Source organism: Carettochelys insculpta, chromosome 8, assembly GCF_033958435.1.
Source record: "Carettochelys insculpta isolate YL-2023 chromosome 8, ASM3395843v1, whole genome shotgun sequence".
In the NCBI taxonomy this organism is placed as follows: Eukaryota; Metazoa; Chordata; order Testudines; family Carettochelyidae; genus Carettochelys; species Carettochelys insculpta.
Window position 1 is genome coordinate 40336832 of NC_134144.1, and position 25691 is coordinate 40362522.

General features: G+C 37.8%; 1 protein-coding gene across 1 annotated transcript in view; it reads left to right on the top strand.

Annotated features, from left to right (window-relative positions):
- LOC142017174 (sodium channel protein type 2 subunit alpha-like) overlaps positions 1-25691 on the top strand; it is a 128050-nt gene that overhangs the window by 87271 nt on the left and 15088 nt on the right. Inside the window, exons 18-21 of the mRNA XM_075001877.1 lie at positions 15165-15285; positions 16515-16669; positions 18257-18430; positions 25157-25279. Coding sequence (XP_074857978.1) covers positions 15165-15285; positions 16515-16669; positions 18257-18430; positions 25157-25279 — 573 coding nt within the window. The remainder of the gene's footprint in view (positions 1-15164; positions 15286-16514; positions 16670-18256; positions 18431-25156; positions 25280-25691) is intronic.

A 25691-nucleotide genomic window follows, 5' to 3' on the forward strand; every position in this document is an offset into this window, starting at 1 on the left:
CTGTTGTGGAGGTTGTGCTTGTATAAGATGCCAAGAAACTTCTTCTCAGTGGTTTACATTTGTGTGCGAACCCTCCTCCCTCCCCCACAGGAGCCATGTGGTTGGAGTCTTTCCTGTGCTCAGCCACATCACGTGGGTAGCCCCAATCCAATAAAAGGATGTGCTTGCTGTTGAGTGCTGACCACACTGCCAGGCAGCATCATGTCCTGGCTTGCATGTGTTTAGGGCTCCAATGGCAGGAAAGAATTCCAGGGCTTTGCAGCCACTGGTGGGGGGGGGAAGTCTCCCCCACTGACTAAGATATTTGGTGGTTCCAGCCACTGGGGGAGGTCTCCTTTGACAGCTAAGACCCTGGGGGGCTTGCTGCCACTGGGGGGAAGTCTCCCCCTGCGGCTTAGATAGTCAGGGGGACCACTTCAACTGGCCCCCCACTGATGTCCCCCACACTCCTAGCAAGGGACCAGTGGTGTTTGCAGCCACTGGAGAGAAGTCTCCCCCTCGGCGGCTAAGACAGTCGTGGGGATTACTTCAGCTACTTCAACTTCCCAACTGGCTCTGCAGCCACAGACCACAGCACCCCCGCCCCACCAAAAATATTGTCGGGAGCTTGCTGTCCATTGCAGACACCTGCTGGTTTATCTGTGTTCATGCTTTGACCCACTCAGAAACAAAGGGTTGTGGGGGAAGGCTAGTTGAGATTTCTGTTTCCATTATAAGTTCAGTGTATAATATTTCATTGCCATCACCCATGTTCTCAATGTCTGCGTAGTGAAGAGGGAAGTCAAAAATCTTTTTTCCTAGATTTTTTCTATTTTCACTTTGAGAATACAGTCCAGGTCCCTGTATTATTGTCAGAGATTGGATGTAATCATGGGATGGTGGACACTCAGTGGATGGCCAGTTGAGAACACAGCCTGTGCAGAGAACCCTTATAGTGCACCAGAAAGCCAAAGACTCTCCCCTCAGGAATTCTTTTTTGAAAAAAACTTTCCTATCTTCTCTTTCTTCACGCTTTTCAGGGATATTTCACTGCCATCATCCGTGTTTGCAATGTCTGTGTGTAGTGAAGAGGAGAGTCAAATATCTTTTTTCCTAGGCTTTTGTATCCTCTTCCTTCTAACTTTGAGAATACAGTCTGGACCCCTTATTATTGTCAGGGATTGATGCAATCATGGGATGGGGGACACTCAGTGGATGGCCAGCTGAGAACACAGCCTGTGCAGAGAACGCATATAGTGCACCAGAAAGGCAAAGACTCTCCCCTCAGTAACTCTCTTTTTTGAAAAACTTCCATATCCTCTCTTTCTTCAAGCTTTCCAGGGTCCCTGTATTATTTTCAGGGACTGGATGCAATCACAGGAGGAGGGGTCACTCAGTGGATGGCCAGATGAGAATTCAGCTACAGAAGAAGGCATTTCTGTAAACTTTTTTGCCATCTCTGTGGATGCCCTACTTTTCCTTCCTTCCAACAGGAAAAATAAATGCTTGCTTATCATGGAGGGGAATGAGGAAAATGCAATGTGGGAAGATGATCTCAAAGACAAGCAAACATACCTAGAATGCTACAGGGTAAGGGAACTGTGGGATAGGTTCCAACAATGCACTACTGCAACAGTTGATGTTTGCCAATTGAGTGTGGCAGCAATAAGTTGACTTTGTGAGGAGCACATGGGGAAGTGATGATGGTCATGTTCAAACTTATAAATTCCAGAATTACAAAATCAATATTAATAAATATGAATTTATCTCACAGTGTAGATGCAGCCACAGTCTGAATTCTCCCTGCTGCTTCTTGTAGATTCCACTATATTCCATGCTAAATTACAATTTCTCAATTGCCCACAGAGACTATCTGCATTTCCTTGCTTATATTTTAAACACAAGACCAGTGTCTCAGTCAGTCATGTAGCCCCATATTTGCAAAGCCAATCACGTATTTCAAAAACAGTCAATATCAGATACGATTTATAGTAAGGTATCCCATTAGTCACAATATGCTATATAGCTAATCAGGGATGTGAATATATATCTTTATTTATGAATTACACATAATTTTAAAGAAGCCCAGTCAGCATACCCATTTGAAGATAAAGACTATGCCATTGTAGTTTTGTTTGTTTGTTTGTTTGGTTGGTTGGTTGGTTTTGGTCAACAATGAGATAAGCATTTTGTAAGGATGGACAAGGTTGCCAGAGAGTTGCTTTCCCCCTCATTTGAGATTGTTTGTGTGACATTGCTTATATGTTTTAAACTTCCATGTGTTTGACTTACTTTCAAGTTGACTCTTCTAAATATCCTGCTTTTCTAATGACTGTATTTAATAAATACTGTGATAGGTGCTTTCCTCCAATTTAGCAAAGTTTTATCTTCCTGAAAAATTTCATAGATTTTTTAAAAATTGTTTATAATATTCATTAGGAACTAGGAAGGCTTGAAGTCTTCTAAGTGAATGAGATAGCATAAAGCTGCCTAGAAGGTCTGTATGGACTTTGACTTCTCAATCGACTTCTACATGTTGGCCACTCCATACTCTCTAGACTCTGTTTGCTTCTTCAGGCTCCATACCTCTCTCTTTCTCTCTCTCCCCTCCCCCCCAATATGAATCAAGTTCCAGATGCAGGCTTTAGATGAATATATTTGGGGAGGAAAACCTGGCACAGAAAGTATGAGTCAGTACAAGGAATCTATGAGAGACGTGGTCAGACTGGCTGGATGGCAGCTGGTTGGTGAAGGCTGCAAACTCGTCAACAGAATCATATGGAGGTCTAAAAGCACTTTGCACTGGGTGCTTGTCATAGGGCTGTGCCAAGGCAAGTTGGAATCCAACTGCTTGTGCTGGTTTCTACTCATGCAATATTACTGGCCGTGGTTAGCTATTCAACATTCAAATATATAAATTTACAGCACATAAATGAGAGTTGGGTAGTTAAGGAACAGTATCATGACAGTTAACAATTCAATTACTTTCCATTCTTTCCTTCTAAATTAGTTCTGCCTCTCACCTCTACCTCTTTCATAGTATAGAAACACTGTTGCCTGCCCATTGCTAGTAGTATGCGAGAAATGGTCCTGATATTGGTTGGCAAGTTTTGAAGATTCTTTTGCCACTAATCTAACCCTACACCTAGATGATTCTACTACTCTCTACCTCCCATACACAGAAGACTGAAGATTACACATACCTCCTGTCCCAGTACTTAAAAACGAGACCTCTGAAAATGTAAAACATCATCTGCTCCACTTTCTCTCTCAAGGGATTCTTTTAAAACATAAGTCCTACTTGGAGAAGGTTTTGTACCTCAGAACCAGGGGTAAGCAGTAAGAGAGCTTTTTCTTCTCCAAACATTGCACAGAGTTCTTAGAGTACACTTTGCATGTCAGAATGCCTTCAGAAGACATCACCTTCAACAAGACTTCATTTGTCCAGGTCAGAGTTGGGGGGAAGTTATGTTGGTCAGTTATTAAAGTATTAACCATTTTTCTCTGTTGTTATAGTCGCTGATTTTAAGAGCAGGTAGTTTAGGAGAGAGAGCACTAGAAACATTTATTTGACTGTCTTCACTGACACGGCATGACAGAAATGTGGGAGGGAACTAAGGAAGATACCAGTAGCAAATAACTAAGTTGGAAATTACAACTGCTGGTAGCTGAGAAAATAGACTTCAATTTTCATTTTTTTAACTCTCAAATATATCACAATGCAAAAACCCTCCAGCAGTCAGTTTTCTTTTTGAAGGATGTCTCCACAGGAAATGGGTCAGAGACTTAGTTTAACAAGAAAGAGAAAAGGTGTGACTAATTTGCAAGTGAATAAATAACTTTCCAAATATGTCTTAAAATGGTTACATGTTCTACAGATCTCACCAAAATTATTCAAATAAGTCTCATCAGAAATTTCTAGGACAATTGTGTTTTAGATAAAATGCAGCAAAAATATTTGACATGCTTTCACAGGCTACGGCTACATAGAGACATCTGTTGATCGAAGCTTCTGTCAGAAGATATCTTCCGGCATGTCTGTTGACAGATTGGAGCCACACACAACAGCAGATCAAAAAAGCAATTCACTCTGTTGACAGAGAGCGGACAGAGTACCTGGCCACTCTTGACAGAACAACCATTCGGAAGCTAAGCAAACAGGGCTCCCAGTGAATCGGAAACCCTGTCTGTCAACAGAGGGCCCCTGGAGCATCTACACAGCTTGTCAACAGAATCTGTTGACAAAAGCATTATGCCTCATGGCAGACAGGCAGAAGGCTGCTGGCAAACGTGCTGAGTTTTGTTGACAGACTGTCAACAAAAAACATTTTGTGTGTGGATGCTCCACAAGTTTTGTTGACAAAACCCTCTAGTTTAGCCATAGCCAAAAACTACCTTTTATTTTTAGTCCCTTATTTCAACAGCAACTTATCCAAATAATCTCAAATTTCGTTAAAAGGTTTTCCTGGCCTAAATCTGCCATATATTAAGTGGAAATCACATTTTCAGGATATTAGGAGAAGAAGTATTAGAATGGAAGCTAAATTATAATCTTAACTTTGGAGAGGTAACTGTCTCTTCGTAACACAGTTTATTGATGGAGTATCAGAGTATTTAGAACTATGATACAGGTAGTATGAATGGTCAGTGCAATCAGCAATGGACTTGGTAAAACTGAAGTTGTTTATTCAGGATCGTTCCTCTGTTTTACAACTGTTTCACTTCTCTCATGCTACTGCACTAATTGACCTTACACAGACACATCCTATTTGACCTCGAAATAGTACCCAAGTTCCTCCAAGTCATACCACACCTTTTTTAAAATATCTGCTACTTCTTTATCATTTGGTACCCTCAAAAGAGGCCTTTTGTAAGACTAACCCTTCCTATCTTTAGTAAAACTTTGTGGATAGGAGGAGATAATTCTAGCATGACTAGTACACAACTGTCTCCTACAAGTTCTTCATATCTTCCTAAGAAAAAGTCTCAATAACTGACATATTGGATATAGGCTTGTACTCTTAAATGAATATGATCCTTATTTACTTTGAAACACTTAGGTAGCTATAAGTTTCTCTTTTGTATCTCCTTGGAATTATAGCAGTTCTTTTGTCACTACCCATCTGTATTTATGACAGGATCCGTGGGACCATGGACTTAGTGCAGCTGGCATATCTTTTCCCTTACGGATCCTGAAATACCACACTATGGCTATGTCTGCACTAGCCAAAAACTTCGAAATGGCCATGCAAATGGCCATTTTGAAGTTTACTAATGAAGCGCTGAAATACACATTCAGCACCTCATTAGCATGCAGGCAGCCGCGGCACTTCGAAATTGACGCAGCTCGCCGCCGCACAGCTCATCCAGATGGGGCTCCTTTTAGAAAGGACCCCAGCTACTTTGAAGTCCCCTTATTCCTATGAGCAGATGGGAATAAGGGGACTTCGAAGTAGCCGGGGTCCTTTCGAAAAGGAGCCCCGTCTGTACGACCCATGCGGCGCAAGCCGCGTCAATTTCAAAGTGCCGCGGGCACCTGCATGCTAATGAGGCACTGAATATGTATTTCAGCACTTCATTAGTAAACTTCGAAATGGCCATTTGCATGGCCATTTCGAAGTTTTTATCTCATGTAGACATGGCTTATATGTCAATCTGAAATATTAAAATTTTGGTTCAAGGTTCATAGAGGGTTTTGCACTTACACATGCACACTTGGCAGCTGCATTTTTTTGCTTGTGAACCTCAGACCTTCATTAAAAAAAAACAAAAAACAACCTCCCGAGTTTGAAGTTGTTTCATTTACAATAATGAAAGCAGGTTCAATATTTATGGGACCTTGAGACATCACAAAGCACTTTGCAATAACACTGGGGGAAAAGCCTCCCCTCCCCCAATCCCTATGTGAACACAGGAGACCCTGAGCATAGTGGAACTATAGTAGTGTCACTTTGTGGAGTATGGGCCTGGATGCATGGAGCCATTGTTGGACACACTGCTTCACCTGATCAGGCCAAAGTCGGTTTGGGAGCCAGGATAGGTGGATACATTATGTACCTTATTACATGGCTCCACCAGCCAAACCTTGTTTTCACAACCATGACACTGGGTTCAGTGTCCAGTAAGATTACAATAACTTTGAACAGGCAGTAGCAGTTGCTTAGTGGCTCTGGTGCTATGCTGGTATGTGGTATGCCTTTTCATCCAGCTCACAGTCAACACCTTGTGCTGGCACCAAGACTACATATTTGGGCTTTATGTGGGGAACAGGATTGGTTCAAGAAAAATAAAAGTTAATCCATGGTGCAGAGTTGATAATTGAACTGAACTGTTTGAAAACAAATATGCCTTTAGTTTAAGGAGGAAGAAGACTATTTTTTTAAATTTAATTGAGTAGGCTTTAATTGAGTAGGCTTGGGCTTCACATTATATCTCAAAGAGCTGGAAGGGACCTCGGAAGATCATTGAATCCAGTCCTCTGCCCTCACAGCAGGACCAAGCACCCTCCATTAAAAAAAAAAATTAGTTTATCCCCAGATCCCTAAATAGCCTCCTCAAGGATTGAGCTCACAACCCTGGGTTTAACAGGCTAATGCTGAAACCACTTGAGCTATCCATCCCTTCTCATAGATGTACAACAGCAAACAGACAAAAAAAGAGTAATTCATTTCAGCAGTAAAAATGCCAAGAAACCAGAACTGGACTGCATTTGCTGATGACCAAGAAAATGTGAAGTATCTCATTTTAAAAAGTGACTGGAGTCTCTCAAAACAGATTCAGTTTAGCATATAGACCTTAATTCTAATACAAAATATGTCTGCTGATCAGTACAATGTGTGGCGTCAGTTAACATTTGCAAATTTCAGAATCCTAGCTATTGTATTCTGTACCAGTTGACAAATATTAAGCAGATTAATATGCCAGCAGGAAAACTATTACAGTACAAAATCTGGAAGATCATAAGTCAGAAGTTAGTACTGGGCATCAAAAATGAAAAGCTGAGTTCTAGATATTTTTTCGGTTATTGGAAAGCAACTGCAACTGCAGATTCATGTCTATCTGAAGAAAAGGCCTGAATCAATCAGAATTGTAAGATTCCTGACCACTTGTGATGCTTATTTTGAAGATTCCGTTTATTAGCAATCCTCAGTTGCCAGCAAAAAGTTGCCATTATCTAGCAGCTGCCAGTAAGTATAAGTCAAGTTTGTAAGCATGCAGCCAGAAAAGCAAAGGCTGGATATGCTTTCTCTGCCTTCTGCCCTGCAAACCACACTGAGCACAAGGCAGCAGAGGGAAGGGGACAGCAGCCAGTAAGTATAAGTCAAGTTTGTAAGGGTGCAGCCAGAAAAGGAAAGGCCTCTTTTTGACATGGACATGGGCAGAATTTCACCCAAGATCAGTAAATAGTACAAAGAGAAAAGGTGTTGCCCTCCCTAAAGCTATGAATAGCCATGAAAATTCATCATCTCACTAAGCAAAAATGCATATAATACCTCTAATGATTTGATCAGTTTTTCCTGAATGCCTGGTAGGTTGAATCTGTACTTTGTCTGCCCACTGTCTCAAATGCCATTGGTAGCCCAAGTCCAACTATCAAGCTGGCCCATTCCTTCCCAAATGGATCAAAAAACTTTTAGAAAGCCAAATATACATACAATAATGTAAAAATAGACTTTTCTATTATATAGAATTACCTCACCATACCTAATCTGGGTAGAAATTCAAGGCGAATTCACGGTTTTGTAAGGTATTTCTACATGTAAATTAGATTGTTGATAAAAGAATGGAAGCAGGAACTATACAAAAATATTTTGTTATTGTCTGCATTTAATTTTGAAAGATAAAACATGCACATGATCAATTAAATGAAAAGTAGACAAATTAAGCATAAGAATTCGAAGAAAATTCTGCCTACAGCAAAAATAATGTTTGTTAAGATTTATCTTTAAAGCTATCATATGCTTTTAAAATTTGTAATAGCCATATTATGTAGTTAGTTCATTTTTGTTTCTTAATTGTGAACCACAATTTTGCAGAATACTTATTAGCTGATGCTCCCATATTTTATATTAATGTGACAATACTCGGTATAAATTTATAGTAGCTCCTTAGGAATGCATATTAACCAATATGTTGACAGCCAATATGATAACATATTTAGTAAATATATTTTTACTGTTTTGAAGTCATGTCTGAATTAGAGTTTCCAAAGAGAAGACAAGCAGAGGTACTATAATCTTGAACTTCACTGCCTACCATTCTTACTTCTCACAGGGGTAAAACCAAGCTGGAGCAATCAAGAATGCAGCTCTGGTGCTTTTTAACCAGGTAGAGCAACGTATCACCACTTTTACACAGGTTACCTAAGCAAGTTATATGTATATAATCACTTTTTTATGGATATTGACTGGCCTGCATGCTACTTCAGCTATGTTCCTTCCCTATTCATTGCAAGACAGTGGCAACATGCACAGCTGCTCTCTGCTGAGTTACGTGACTCAGATCACAGCATGGTCAGGCAAGACTGGCAAAACAAACATACATTTAACTCTGCTAATGACTCTTCTAGCCTTTTTTTTTTATAAAGTAGTTTAGCAGTAACTGCATGCTCTACAGGCTTTGTAATACAGATAAAAAATTAAAGGAATGTTTAACTTCAAAAACAAGCAACAAAAAAGGGAGCATGCGTAGTTTTTAAAAATATAAAACAACCCTTTTTTGATTCAGCCCTTATAAATGTATTGTTGTAATAAAAGAGGATCTAGATGGTTTATATTTAAATTCCTTAATGAATTCAATATGAACATTTCCATATCTACTAATTTATAACAATATTTACTTTTTAATATTTTGAAATGGTTAATGAGAAATTGCTAGGCAATCAGAGCAATATTCTGTATTCATTTGGGCACCCACATATCTTGAATTTTCATAAGCTATACATGAACAGGACACATAATTTATATGCCAAAAATGATATTCAGCAAAAACAAATAGACAAACAAAAATACTTCAAAGAAGAGAAAAGAACTGCCATAAATAAGCCTTTTACAAACAAACATTCTTTTCCAAAACCCAAAGAAATAACAACAAAAAATTGCATATAGTTAGTGCCCTTCCAAATTCACTGTCCATTTCAGTTAATTTTGCCGTTATAGGATTTTAGAAATAATAAAGTTAACAATTTCTGCTATTTAAATCTGAATTTTCACAGTATTGTAATTGTAGGGGTCTTGACCCAAAAAAAAAAAACAGTTATGGGGGAGATACAAAGTTATTGGGCGAAGAAGGTGTTAGGTACTATGCTTATGGTGGCGGATCTGCCTTCAGAACTGGGCAGCTGGAGACCAGCAGCTGCAGGCTGTGATCCTAGCTCTGACGGCAGAGCTGCTGACAGGCAACAGCGCCAAAGGACGGCATGGTATGATATTGCCACCCTTACTTTTGTGCTCTTTACTTTAGAGCTGGGCCCTCCATCAGCAGATGCTACTATCTGGCTGCTCAGTTCTGAAGGCAGCTCAGAAGTAAGAGTGGCACCCCCCTAAAATAACCTTCAGTCAGGAGCCCCAAATTTGGAAACAGTAGTCTCCCCATGAAATCGTATAGAGTTTAACATAAAAAAACAGATTTCATGAGGGGATGGGGGAACCAGATTTCATGTTCCATGATACATTTTTCATCGCTGTGAATTTGGTAGGGTCCCACACATAATAAATCCCTTCCATCAAATACAATTATTTTGGAATGCATATGTCACGATACCTGTGTCTGTTTCAAATCAGGGACTCACATTACTAAATGTAAGTTAGAGTAAGTTAAGCAGTCAAGTGACAGATAGATAGCCATGTTAGTCTGTATTCTATCAAAACAAAAAACCAGTCATGTAGCACTTTAAAGACTAACAAAGTAATTTGCCAAACCATGATAACAAATCTTCTGAATTGTCAACCTTGATAACAATTTTTGGACCTCTGAGCTTTATATATTGAGTCTGTTCTGGTTAGGTTATGATCTGAAGAAGTGGGTCTGTCCCACGAAAGGTGTATCATCACCTAACAAATTATTTTGTTAGTCTTTAAAGTGCCCCATGACTGCTTTTTAAGCAGTCGACATTTTTTAAAAGAGCACTGTTACATTTAATCACTGTTTTTTAATATAAAAGGGAAATGTACTCTCCATTGCAGCATAAAATATCATGATGTAAATCAAGATATGCTTGAGCTAATCCAAAAGACCAGAATAAAGCTCTCAGAGAAGCCAGTAGCAAAGATATTTTTGTAATATATAGCCCAGCCAAATTTCATGGTATTTGTGATTAATAGTTTGGTTCCGTGCAGTTTTGAATGGAGAATTCCTTTATTTATATTTTATGTTACCAAACAAATCATACAAAAATTTGTAACAGTCAAAACTCAAAGTTTGAAATGAATGGCTGGATTATTAAAGGTAATTTGTAATGGCTGAGTCCCTTTGTTTATTTTATTGTCACTTTGAATCATGAAGCACTATGTAAAGCTTAAAATTTTAGCAGCCTGCTCCTGCTCCCATTGAAATCTAGAGAGAAAGTAATGGAGGCAAGAATAGGTTGTAAGTGAATGCATTCTGATGGAAACAGGTCCAACAACATGCTGTTGATCAAAGCTTGCTTTGATGATTTAAGCTGTTGAAATTCGATAATGTGCTACTTTAGAAAGAAGAGTATATAGGCTTATTATACACTTGTAATTAAACTACTTACTCAAAAATTCTGGTTGTTACTAAAGACGACATTGCTATTTATGCCCATCTGTCGCAGTCTATACAATAATGTGTATACTTATACTTTTTCAGATCACTAAGCCCATAGAAGTAGTTTTTTCATTAATAGGTTTGTGGAGTGGGGAGGAGGTTCTGCTCTAATTGAAGCAGGCTGTTTTGCTGATTCAGGCCTTGAGAATGCTGCATCATAAACAAATAGTTTAAATTTGTATCCCTGAATAGAAAAATACACCTCTCTACAGGTACTGATCAGTTTCTCTAGGGAATGAAGGGAACAATTTGGCAAATAATTATTGTGTAAGCCATACAGTTCTTTCAACTGTCTTGATATGTTTATTGGTGTTACTGTTAGAAAAATCGCATTAAAACTTTCATTTCTAAACTACAAACATTCTTTCTTAATTTTAGAGGGGGATAAATAAGAGGGGTTGTAATATACCTCAGCCTATTTTTGACACTTGTCATTGCTTGATATTGCCTAAAAGTAAGTTAAGAGCATGCTAAGGAATTGCATTCTTTGTTATATTTATGATAGTAAACTACTCTTCTCTCATTTGCTATTTAACAAATGTAACAATTGTGATGAATGAAATAATGTCAACATAGTCCTGTGTTAGGCAAGAACAATTGGCACTTTCTCACAGTATTAATGACTGATAGTCAACAGCCTTTATTCTGTGACCTTTGATGTCAGTGACTAAATGCTTACTGATTTCAGTGGTAAAGGATGGAAAAGAATCCTAGTCTATGATAATTTAAATATATCATGTTGTTATTTTTACCATGTATAGTTTTACACTTCCCTTTACATTTAATAAAGGAACAGCTCACAATTCCAGTGACAGGAAGAAGTTCATTTATTTTTCAGTAAATAAACAGATATATAATTTTTTCTTTTTTAAAGGGGACTTTTCTCTCATTTTTTCTTTCCTTTCCACATCTATTTAGGTTATGGTTAGTAACTGTCAGTTTTCCTTCCTTTGCTGCACCACTTTGCTATGTAGATGATATCCAAAATGAAATGATGAAAGTAAAATCCTAAAATACTTCAATATAATCCACATTCTTTTCTTACATTTAAATGTTTCTTCCTGCTTATTTACAAAAAGTATGCTTTCTTTGGTTTAAATATATCTACTTTCAATACTTTGATGGTTGTGATCTTCTTCATATTCCAACATTGAAGATTAGTAATGAAATTATTCAAAATTGCTATAAGTGTAGAGGCAATCTTCATATAAGTATTTAATATTTTAATTTTGGAATTAATCAAATTAATATTATTAATGTCTATGATACAAATGAGTTAAACTGGATTTATGGCAAAATATGAAACAAAGTGTGTGAGAGATTGTTATTCCACATATAATACATGTACACACATGCACTATTTATATAATATATGAGGAGGGAGGTGTGATGATATCCTGGTAGCCAAGTAAATTTAAAATATTTTGCAAAATTATCCTGTCTATGAACTCTAGAATGACCAACTATCAGATGAAAATTTTAAATTGCTATCTTTTGATATAGCAGAAATAGAATTACTAAAATAGGATAAAGGTTTCACACTTTGAAAAACAATCTGTAAATGCCTTAATGTATATTGCTTGTGGAGTACTTGGCTGTGTGACTACATGTGTCCAGAGAGAGGACATTATTAATGTGCAACAATAGTCAAGACGAGTGACATCTTCTTCTAACTAATGTAGCGTCCTTTATTATAACAGAAATATTATTTTAAATGAAGTTCACATCAAAACAGAATATGGATGGGTGGTATTGCATTTCATGTAACCATAACTTACAACACTCAGTGTAAAGAAATATGCTTATGGTGTCTGTCAGCTTCTGGAATGTGTAGCCCCCACTAAGGCCCCAATCCTCCGAAAACATACTCTGTGAGTAATTTTGTGCATGTGAGATCTGATCCAACTAAAGTCAATGGGAACTCAGTGGGAATCCTCATGTGAATAAAACAAAAGTTAGTTGCAACTGGAGTTCTTCAAAATGGCTCTGCATAGTATTGCACTATATAATGGTGCCTAGCAGCGTATAGGTGAAACATATTTTGAACATAGACATTCCATGGCTTTTGTGTACAAAACCCCTGTTTTGCCAACAAAATTCTCTAGTGTAGACATAGCCAAAGAGCATATCACAGCCAGCCAGAGCTCAGGTACAGTCAATGCCTTTCAATCATATTATAGTTTCCATGTGCAAGTCTCAGCATTCTGACTGATATCCTCCAAATTTTATGTCTCCATGTTCACAAACATGACTAGTCTTGCATCTCAGGTCTGCACGAAATCATTATGTTTATAATTTTATTCAATTTAATATTTGCTCATTAGGTATTCAAACAAGGTAATGAGATCTTCAGAGTGGTGCCTGTTGATTCAGTAGTAACCATATCCTGGACTGATAAAAGTATTAGGCTAGATCCTCAGAATGTTCTATATCTACATAGCTTAATAGAGATCATGCTCTTCTTAACTAGAGGTAAATGATGCTACACAGATTTACACAACACTTAAGGGTATGACACATCAGCCTTGAAGTACTTTATCTTAAAATAGGATTATTTCTTCACGGTCAGAAATTACACTCAAAGCTTCAACATAAATAATACCTCTAAATTATTCTGTATTCTTATGTAATACAGAAACAATATTCAAATAATCCTCCTAGTCAACATCCAGTTATCTGTATTAAAGTATATGTAGTGTGTGATGCAGTGCAGACCACTTGGGATGTTTCCCAGAGTGCTGGTCATGCCACTGACACCCACTTTCTTGCTCTCTACGGTTCCCTACCACATTGTATAGCTGAACCAGATCCTCTGATCTCCTGCAGCCATGACCACACCCTGCCACATAGTGTACTCACTATACTTACATTGATTCCTACATAAATCTGTAAAATTAACTGTAGACTATGTAGCCATTTGTGAATCATAAATTATATGGCAGTAACACTATGGCTATGTCTACACTTGTCCCCAACTTTGAAGGGGGCATGGTAATCAGGGTGATGGGAGATTACTAATGAAGTGGTGAGATGCATAGGCAGGACTTCATTAGGCAAATTCTCCCCCACACAACTTCAATGTGTCAAAATTTTGGGGAATAAAGGCACTTTGAAGTAGCGCTGGCACTTTGAAGTGCCTGCGGCAATGCAGCATGCTGGCACTTTGAAGTTTGACACTTCAGAGTTGCCGCAGGGGAGAATTTGCCTAATAAAGTGCTGCACATGCATCTCACCACTTCACTAGTAACCTCCCATCACCCTGATTACCACGCCCCCTTCAAAGAAGGGGGCAAATGTAGACATAGCCTATCTGTTTTTACCAGTCCTATAATGTAAATTACAATGATGTAGCATATTAGTTTTACTTCTGCGTGATTTATAATGATGTATTTCAGGACAGTGCTTTCTTTAAAGCTGAAGACTAGTTTACGTCACATATTTAAAACGAAATAAGAATGTATTTCTGATTAAAGTAATTCAAGACAAATTAAAAATATTAACAAAAAAGTGTTTCAAATTCTTTGTTTTTCTTTTGTTTTCATAGTATTCAAAAATGAATGCATTTAAAATAGTTTTACTTGCACATTTAAAAGCAAAGAAAGATACCAGAACGATGGATAGCTTTATAGACCAGTGGCCTGATCCAAAGTCCGATAAAGTCACTGGGGAAGCTTCCATTGAGTTCAGAAGCCATTGGATCAGTCTCAGAATTATGCAATCCTCAGTTTTGAGCACAACTTCCACCAAAGTCAGTGATTTTGCCAGAGGATGGACTGCATGATTTGACCACATATAAAGGTAGTATATGGACAGTGGAAGATAATCCACAATATCAGCTTGTTCTAAACTTAACCTGCTGCTCCTCTCAGCTGACGTTATAGTAAAAAATTTAAACAACAGATCACGTGAAGAGTCATAAGGACGGCTACTGGAAAAAAGATCTGATTTTCAATATTTCAGTTCACACTGTACATATCAGAGAAAATACCATTTGTAGTGGACATGAAAATATGTTTGCTGCTTGCTGTTGGTTTGCTCATTGTGCTGGAAAAATTAAGTGACATTCACAGTATCCAATATAATAGAGAGAAATAACTAACAGTATGGCATATGCAGATTTTCCAGTTTTAGTATTATTGAACCTTCTAATCAGAATTCTTATACATGGAACAAGTTAGTGGAAAAATTGTTCTTTAGAATTTCCTTTAAGAGATATTTTGGAAATCTTAAGCATAGAATGTTGATTTTAGTAATATAACTTTACTTATGGTGATGCACGTTATTATAGTATTTACTAAAACTCTTACTTAAAATTTATGGAGCACTGGCACATTTCAATGTAATCTATGAATAATATATAATTAGGAAAAAAAATTCCTATGGGATTTTATTTTCAGAAGCTAAATGCATCCAGCTCATCTGAAGGCAGCACAGTTGATATTGCCCCTCCTGGAGAGGGAGAACAAGCTGAGATTGAACCTGAAGAAGCTCTTGAACCAATAGCCTGCTTTACAGAAGGTAACAAAACATAATACCACCCAAAGATCTGTGTTAGCAAACTCGGGCTTAGTTCAAATATGATTTACGTCTACAGACTGAACCTCTCTCGTCCGGCATCCTTGGGACCTGACCAGTACCAAACGAGAGAATTTGTTGGACCACAGGAGGTCAATATTGTCTAGCACATTACCAATACTTCTACTTCTTACTGAGCTCTTAGCTGGTAAATTCCAGCTAAATAAAAGTACAGAACATTGAGAACCAGGAGTGATGGCTTTAAGCAAACTTTATGGGACCACATGAAACTCAGCCACACCCATGGTCATCTGGCTAGATGAAATCATGCCAGAGTACGGACATTGCCAGAGGAGAGAGTTCTGGATTAGAGAGATACAACCTGTATAACAGTTGTCACTTGAAATGCCATGGGCCTGCTTGGTTTCACTAGTCAAGAGAACAGACCCCTTCTCAGTGATAATCAAATGTTGAAGTAGGAATTCTTTGGAAGTTGGCTACCTCCCCTCCTCCCCGCGATCAATTGCTAATATAGCTCAGTATAAAGGTACTTGGCAGTATTAACTTTTCCATTCCTATAATTGTGTTTTGTAGTCACTAGAGAAGGCCCTTAGAATGTGGAGCAACTCTGTTTTTCTGGGACAAACAGAACTGTCATGGGCTAACAGCCACAAACAGTACTATTTTTTGGATATGCAGTAGAACCTCAGAGTTACAAGAACTAGTTATAAACTGACCAGTCAACCTTATACATTTGGAAGCATACAATCCGGCAGCAGAGACAAAAAAAATACAGTACAGTATTACATAAAACATGAACAACTAAAAATAAAAGGGAGACCAGAAGGACTTTTTTCTTTTGCATAATAAAGTTTCAAACCTGTAGTAAGACAATGTTGAGTTGTAAACTTTTGAAAGAACAACCATTTTGTTCAGAGTTATGAACATTTCAGAGTTACAAACAACCTCCATTCCCAAAGTGTTCATAATTCCGAGGCACTACTGTAGGTCATAAATTGTTGCATAACACAGACCAGTATTTTTAAAGTCAATTTCAAAATTAGTTATAATTTCAAATCACTGTTAATTTTTTCCTAGACATAGTTTATTTCTATTTACTCAGAAAAAGAGTGGCTATCAAACACAGAAAATTAATAATAATTTGGATGCAAGACTGCTACAAATAAATTGCTATTTTATTCCAGTTTCTAGTTATTTAATATGTTTTACAGGTTGTGTGCAGAAGTTCACTTGTTGTCAAGTAAGTATAGAAGATGGAAAAGGCAAAATCTGGTGGAATCTTAGGAAAACCTGCTACAGCATAGTTGAACACAACTGGTTTGAGACATTTATTGTCTTCATGATTCTACTGAGCAGTGGTGCACTGGTGAGTTAAACAAGTATGACACATTCTGAAGAATAAATTTTGAAGTATGATTTCTTATAAGTGTATTTGCATACAGGATAGTTTTTGATCAACAGGAAAATATAACCAGCAGTAGCAAACACTCACGTCATAATTTGAAAGATAAAGATGCCTTGACAGATGTCTTTTAATCACAGCTGTGCAAAATATTCATACTGATGTCCAAAATCTGTAAACTTTCCTGCATTTCATGTTTCCTTATAGTTTTGACATGCGCACAAAGTGTCAAAAATTTGCTAAGATTCATGTATATTTTGATTAGAGATGGCTCAGAACCAAAACTCTGAGCTAAATTCTACTTTTAATTATACTGATATAAATTTGGAGTAACTTTACTCAGAATTTATCTGGGTTACTCACTGCAGAGATTTGGAACTGAATACTACTGACTTTTGTTACTGTTCCGAATTGGATGACAATTATAAATGTATAAACATCTAAGAGAACTTTGGCTGATACATGACAGCACAACAAAATCATATGCAAATCATGGTTTTGACATGAAAACACATGCAAATTTCTGCCTTCAGATGATTTCATTTTAGGATGGATTTGGGGCCATCTGAATTATCTGGTGCAGCTCAGGAACCCTCTGGATTCTGTTTATACCATCCTGTTGTTCTCCACATTGTGTCACTGTCATCTTACTATTATTTTCTTCTCTAAATTTTTGTAACGTTTGGAATGTGTAAAATTTCACCAAACAGCAATTGTTTCCAAAAGGATTGTCACTCTTCACTACTATTCCATTTCAAATTTCGCAAGCACTATACTTACTGCACTATCAGTGGGCATAATACATTTTCCAAAAACAAATTTTAAAATTTTCTATAAATACATATACACTTGCTTGTCACTTGGTGCTGTCTTCTTTCTTGCTTATGCTGACAAGGAAAAGGTTTTATTTAAATGGGAGCATAAATAAAATTTTCCTCCTCTCTAGGATAATATTGGGAACAGGAGGAATTTTTGGAAGAAAAATAAAAAGCCTTCAAGAAAATATTGGCAGAAAATCACTCTTAAACAATAAAAGAGAACTGCAAATCCTGATATCACTAAGTATTTCTTACACAGACAAATTTCTCACATTAAATTCTCTGAAAGTTTATTTCAAATTTGAATAAAAATCTTCAGAATTTAGCCTGAAATTATTTACTTTGATTTGGTAAAAACCAAACCTTAATTGTGAAAGAAAACAAGCCTACTGCGGTCACAAACAGTACACAAAATGACATGTGGAGTTCCTAGATTTCTTGTTTCCCAAAATAACGGAGATGAGACTTTTCCTCTTGCTTAAGAAAGAGAAGAATTCATACTTAAAACACATTCTTCATATTCTGGTGGAGAAAGTGTAAGATGAGACTGTCTCTTTTGAAGTTGGATTCTATGGAAGCAAATATAGTGAAATGGGATCTAGGCAACCTAAAAGGTGAAAGTGGTGCACAAAGAAGACACAAAAATTCAAATCCCTCCACTTTCTTCATGTTTCTAGTTGATATTTCTGAACTGGGACATGTTATGAACATTTAAAACACTTTCTACTCACAGGCTTTTGAGGACATATATATAGAACAGCGCAAGACTATCAAGACTATGTTGGAATATGCTGATAAGGTTTTCACATATATCTTCATTCTGGAAATGCTTCTAAAATGGGTGGCCTATGGCTTTCAAATGTATTTCACTAATGCCTGGTGCTGGCTGGACTTCCTGATTGTTGATGTAAGTTCTTTATTCTTTAATTTTTTTAGACTGATTTTCCTATCAACAAAGTTACAAACTCAGTATTGTGAGGCAGATTTCTAATAAACCCAGCCATACTTCGAACAAAAATTAAGTTTTACTAACAGCTTGTGGTTATATTCTGGTGTTACTATAGGTGAATTTATACTCCACAGAAAAGAAAAATTGTAAACATGTAATTACATACTAAACAAAAGTCAGGATATGCCAAAGTTAAGGGTCCATGGACAACTTTGTCATTTGTGCATATACATTATGATACAGTTCTATTATATAGTCACACTGATTTTCAAATAATACATTAGAACATGGGTGTCCAACCTTTTGGCTTGCCTGGGCCGCATTGAGTGAAGAGGAATTGTCTTGGGCAGCATATAAAATATATAATATAGTTAATGTGTATAAATCACATAATAATGTTAAAAGTTTACGATCTTGTGGGGCCACATTACTAGCTGTCCAGGGCCGCATGCGGCCTGCGGGCCACGGGGTTGGACACGCCTGCATTAGAATATCATGTATGTTGTCTATGGTCATCCAAACTGTGCATCTAAGGTATGTTTTGCCCAAATGCTGTGAAAACTTTGTTCCCAAGAGAATATCCTGTTCTCTGTTAGGCTAGGGATACACTGTAGCCCTAGCTTGAAATAAGTTCTGCAACTTGGACCCTGCAAATTCTGTAACTTATTTCAAGACATCTTATTTCACACCTGGTGCAGGCTATGCTGCACTGGAGCTTCAAATTAGTGCTGTTTTTGAACTCCCCTCTAACCCTTGTATGACAAGGGTTACTGAGAATGAAATTCAATGCTCTAAATAGCCCTGCTATTTTGAATGCGATGTTTGGCCATGTGGTTTCTATTTAGGGATACAAATATATCACTACATTTGTATCCCAAAATATAAACCACAGCGTAGTCTTAGCCTCTGTGTTTGAAGTGAAATACTGAGAAAGGCAGTGGCATTAAGGTCTGAAGTTTAGTTAGTGCATTTGGTGTTCATTAGCTGTTCGGATATTTGCAATTATTCAGTCAGACTAGAGGACTTGTTGCAGCTCCACTTGCAAGCAGAAGATGGGCTGGAAGGAAGTTGTAGACAGAAACTTATTGTAATACACGTAGAAAGTTTATTTTGCAAAGAAACTGATACTTGGAGAAGTTAGAAAGCAGTGTTAACAAAATTTCACGGTAGACTATGTTCTGAGTCTTGTTGTCTTCACTGTGAGGCAGTGCAACACGGATGTTGTCGGATTGCTAAAACGGGAAGCAGCAATATAGAGTTGTCCACACATGCAGACAGGGTCCTGTAGGTATACACGAGCTCTGCCACTGAGCTTTGTTGATGATTATGGCAAACGTGAACTGGACTGGGAACTGAAGTCTCTGCCACACAAATGGAAGTATATTGTCAGCAGGCTAGAGTGTGATGCATGGAATAAGTGTGATATGGTTTGTTCCTGCAAGAGTTGCCTCCAGGAGCTGTCCATTTACCACCCAATTCATCAAGATACAGGTGCCATTGCAAAGACCATTATGTGGTGCTAAGTTCTATAACAGCATGGTCACCATTTCTGGTTTGAGACACAGGATGTTCTAGAACACTGAATGGTTTGGTAGAATCTTAGGGAGTTTTGTAGAATGTCATAGAATTTTCCAGAATCTGGTGGGGAGAACATGGTAGAACCTTGCCCAGACAGACAGACGGACAGACACAGCAAAAATAATATATATATGACATGACTTGGAAAGATTTATGATGGAAAAGAGAAAAGGCAGATGATATGCGTATGACAGAAGAGGAAAGATGGCATATTATATATTTCTGAAGTTATGACATTGTCTTAAGGGACTGGTGCTCCCAGAATATTTTGGTCTTTTGACCCAGTTCTTTCGTGAGCCAAAGAGTTGTATGTATTCAAATGGGAATGGGTGTCTTGAGGTATTTATGGTTGTTGCCATTAAATTATTGTATTGCTTCACTATGCCATCCAAATTCTGGGCCCTTGGTTGTAATGGTGTATTTTGTTAGCATGCTCTTCAACAGGATTAGGCAATTTTTTCCGGTCAAAGTCTAAACTGTTTAGTGAAGTTATAATCAAGGTCTAGACTTCAGAGAAAAGAGAAAAAGAACAATAATGATAGTAATAAGTAAAAAACATTTCATATCCATTTGAAAACATGGCTGTCTGGATTTGGTACATAGTCCCATTGACTACCTCTGCTCCAGAAACTTGTCTGGCTCACGAGTCTCAGAGGATAAACTTGCATCTTACAGATAAAGTGGGACAAAAATTTACCTTAATAGCCACAACTTCTGTGTTGCACATTGGCACAGCTACAGTCAGTGGAACTGCATCTGTTACACAGAAGCAAAGATTTTGGTCAGAGTCCTGTTTAATTGGTGGGGGAGGGGGCTGAGAGTGTCCCAGGAGTGGGTACAGTATGGGAGAGGAATGAATCTACCATTACTGTAGATACAGTTTCAGAAGTGTCTTGTCCTCCTAACTTTGGATATGTTTAATATTGTTACAGTTTGTACAGTTGATTCTGAATCTATACAAATAGTGTTGTATTTTCAAGAATATATAATGTCATTCATGTGGGCCAGGTTATTTTTTGTTGACAGGAATTAAATACAGTATATTTTGATCAAAATACAATGCCCGCCACATTTTGTCACCTCTAGAATATATTAATAAAGGCAGAATTTTAAGAAGTATATTTTCATTATAGATTTAGAGAGCAAACAGCTTATTTTAAATCTGCCTTGTAAGACCAGAGATAATATTTCTATCTTATTACTGAACAGTCATCAGTAAGATTTTGCTTGCTAATACACTTATGAGACACAGTAAATTCCTTTACAACCTTATCCATTAAATAAATAATATAAGCCTTTCCTTTGGTAAAAATGCATTCTTCTTTAGACATAATCCATTTGAAAGGTATGTTGAATGAATTAATTACAAAATGACTTTCAGTCAGAGAATGCTATATGGCAAAGTAGAATTAATCAGCTGTTGTATTAGCATCTGCTCTCACTGTCCTTTCTACATGCATGCACTTTTAACTCCTATAGTTGTGGTTCAAGCTGTTTCTATTTATATGTAAAATAATATATGCATGCTTTTTTTAGCACATAAAGGGCATTCCTTACTGTCAAGACAATGAATACTTGTATCTGAAAAATGGCTGATCTTAGACATTCTCTGGGTTTAAGTAAAGGTCTTCAGGATTCTTTCAATTACTGGAATGAAATATGCATATAGCCAGGTATACATGTTTTCTGTACTTCTGGTGGTGGGATGGTACCCTAAAAGGAAGTATATTTTAAACAAAAGAAACACAACTGTTGCAAATACATCCAGTTAAAGACTGCTAACATTAGTTTAATCTGCAACATCAAAGTTAATCCTTTCCAGAGGTTGAGTAGTTTACATTGAACACTCTTCTCTGATACAACAAGCAGCCCTGTGGCACCTTAGAGACTAACACATTGATTAGGTCATGAGCTTTCATGGGTAAAACCCACTTCATCAGATGGGTTGGAGTGGAAAAAACAGTATCTAGGGTATATATAGAAGGAAGGATGGACACAAGGAAGTTACTGTCATTAATAGGACCAGTTAATGAAGCAAATTAAGCTGTATTTATCTCATTCATAGTATCTGATGTACAAGTGCGAATATCAAAGGCAAGGAAATTGCCCTTGCAATGTACTAGCCAGTTCAGATCTTTACTCAACCCCAAGTCCCCAATTCTGCTCCAGAATCTGAAGAAGTGGGTCTTTCCCATGAAAGCTCATTATATAATAAATAAAATTGTGAGTCTTTAAGGTGCTACAGGACTGGTTGCTTTGTTTTGTGAAGATACAGATTAACACGGCTGCCCCTCTGAAACTAAGTTAGTGGGGTTAAATTTGTAAATGAAATTCAGCTAAGATGTGTGCTTCAGTAACTGTGTGATTAATTTTTTATAGAAGAATGGTGACTTTTAAATCCCTTATTAAGTGTTTAGGGAGGTTAAAATGTTTCTCTACAAGTTTATGTGTGTTACCATTCGTGATGTCTGTTTCTGAAGTTACAGACCAATATGGGTACCCCCTGAGACTTCTCTGATACAGTACCAATAAGATTTCATTGCCAATAGCTGTATCTACATTTGCCCCCTCCTTTTGGAAGGGTCATGTTAATGAGGCAGTTCAAAATATGCTAATGAGGCACTGACATGAATATGCAGTGCCTCATTAGCCTAATGGTGGCCACATGTGATTCAAAAGTGCCGCTTTTGGAACACATGCTGCCCATTTAGATGGGGGCCTTTTGAAAGGACCCCACGGACTTCGAAAGCCCTCTCTTCTTATTTGGTTTTAGGAAGAAGGGGAGGGTCCTTTAGAATGGCCCCCGTCTACACTGGCGGGGTGCATTCCAAAAGCATCACTTTCGAATCACATGCAGCCACCATTATGCTAATGAGGCTCTGCATATTTATGTAAGTGCCTCATTAGCATCTTCCGAACTGCCTCATTAACATGCCCCTTCTGAAAGGAGAGGGAAAGTGTAGATGTAGCTAATGTGTCTTTGTAAATATACAGTGGTGGCCATTAAAAAGCTAAAATTCATTACAGTAATCCCTCAAAATGTGTGATTTTGAGTTGCACTTAATTCAAAATCCTGCTCCCCCTGGCCCTGTGTGGCATTGGTTCAGTGCCTCCCGCCACGGTTCTATGTCCCCCAAACTGGTTCAAACTCCTCCATGAGACCCCAGTCCAACACTCCCAGCCCCGTGTGGCCCCATTTCAATCCCTCCACTCAGCCTCGGTTCAACCCCCGCCCCCCGGGCCCTGGTTCACCCCCACCCTGCATGGCCCCGGTTCATCATCCCCCGTGCCTGGCTCTGGCTCACCCCCCCATGCCTGGCTCTGACTCAACTCTACCCTCCTTTGCCTGGCTCCAGCTCACCCCTTGAAGGGCCACATGGCCCTGGCTCAACTCCCCTGTTCCCTCTGCAGCTTTAATTCACCCCAGGCTTAACCCCTCTGCCCCCCTCCCATGGCCCCAACCCATCACCAGGCTTAACCCTCCCCATCTGCAGCCCCAACCCACAACTTACTTTTCAGAAGGAGCTCCAGGTGCTCCTGCTGGTTCCCTGGCTGCAGAACATGTGTTCTGCTGGAGAAAAATCCGCCCCCCGATTTACACAAAATTTGAATTACATAAGGGTCCGTGGGAATGCAACCCTCACATAACTCGAGGGACTACTGTAATATCTGTCACACAATTATCTGAGTTGCCACCATACTTTCCTGTATTTAGAAAGAAAGAAATTGGGAACCTCAATTGTTTAGCTTTCAGTAAACAGTGACTTAAATGAAAATAATCATCATCATCACAATAGTCCAGATCCTAACATTTTTACTTGCATAAAATTTCTACTATAAGGTAAACCAGTGTGCCTTTAAATGTGTGGTGGTTAGGCCTTTGCTCAATAAGTCATTTTTGGACTTTAAGGATTTGATTTAATAATCCTTCTTAACTCTCCTCTTTTGGAGAAGATACTCAAGAGACTAGGAAAGTGGCAGCTACATCGACACTATTTTCACAGATATTAGTCACAATGCTTTTAGATCTAGGTGTGAAATAGAGATTGAATTAATATCTAACATTCATGACGTCTTTCTGACAACAGGCAGTTGTCCATGGTAAGTTATCACAGAATCATCAGTCTTTCACAGGCGAACTGCTCAAACCTACCAAAACTTATTGGTAAGTGAAAGCATAAAGAAGACTGTTATGGAATCAGTGCCAATTACTGGGATGTCTGCCCACTTTTTTTGCAAAAACGTTTTGCAATTGGGGTGTTCTGTCCACTGATTGCTGGATTCTAAGGTCGATATGGTGACTTACACAAATTATGATTTTATATGGCTAATATCATGTACGGCTCAATGCAGGGCATGGAACTAAGGTTATAGCTGTGCCCATTTAGTTTGACCATATGACCAAGTGTGTAGGGCAGCACCATGATGTGCTGATTAGAGGAATGAAACAGTAAGGAGAAATAGATCCTAGTCTTAGCTATTCTATTAACTTGTCACTTTTTGGCCCTGGGCAATTTACGTAGCCTCACCATACCTTTGTAAAATGAGGATAATAAATGATAACACTTAGCCACAACTACAAATTATTTAAAAATGTGAGAAAAGGGTAAAAAAAGTATCCCTACTAATGAACTTCGGTAAAATTTTTGAAAGTGATGAAAACCTACTGAAAGTCAGTAGGACTTGTGTCCCTAAGATATCTAAGAGCTCTAGAAAACTATATACTTTGAGAAGAGTGAGCTGTGTCCAAAGATTGAGCTCTAACCATATTAAAAAGAGAAAAAGATAAAACAAAGTAGCAAGCAGTACAGACTAATGCATGTTCTTATTTTTTAAAACAGGCTCTCTTTAGGTCCACTATGGTTCCTTGCTCTCTAAGATATATGAAAATTTAAGAAGTGTTTTAGGTCAACAAAAGTTCCATGAACAGATGTCTTATAAATCCTTTCCCTTCCTCAATATTTTTTAAATATTTCCTATGGTTGAAAACAGATACTGTAGAAAGAGGTCCAACCAATCTTAAAAAACACACAAAACACATTTTATATCATCATATCAACAGAATCTGGAAATGAATAAATGAACTATTTTTCTGTTTTTCTGTAGGTGTCGTTGGTTAGTCTAATAGCCAATGCCCTGGGCTATTCCGAACTTGGTGCCATTAAATCGCTTAGGACACTAAGAGCTTTGAGACCGCTAAGAGCCTTGTCACGATTTGAAGGGATGAGGGTGAGACAAAATGAAAAAATCAAACTGAAATAATTCATGCATAAATAGAAACCACATGCTGAAATATTTTACTATCCTCTTTTCTACTGCATACCAGTACCTACATTAAGGGTGCTTTATTATGTGACAAAAACATTAGCTTTTATAAACAATCACATATTTTAGGTTATAGAGCTAATTATAGAGTTTTTATGTAAAATGTTAAGGAATTAGCAGGATGCAATGGATGCATTGTTAATTCTTAACTCATTTTCTGATGATGAGCCAAAGAAGCATAGTTTCTACAGTTCCCTCCTGCTAAGAGTCAAAAATTGTAGCCACTTGCAGAACTGCATATCCTGTGCCTACTGTCTTTTTACTATGTATGGCAATTCAGTTTTAAATAATGATACTGAGCCTTACTGCACAGAAC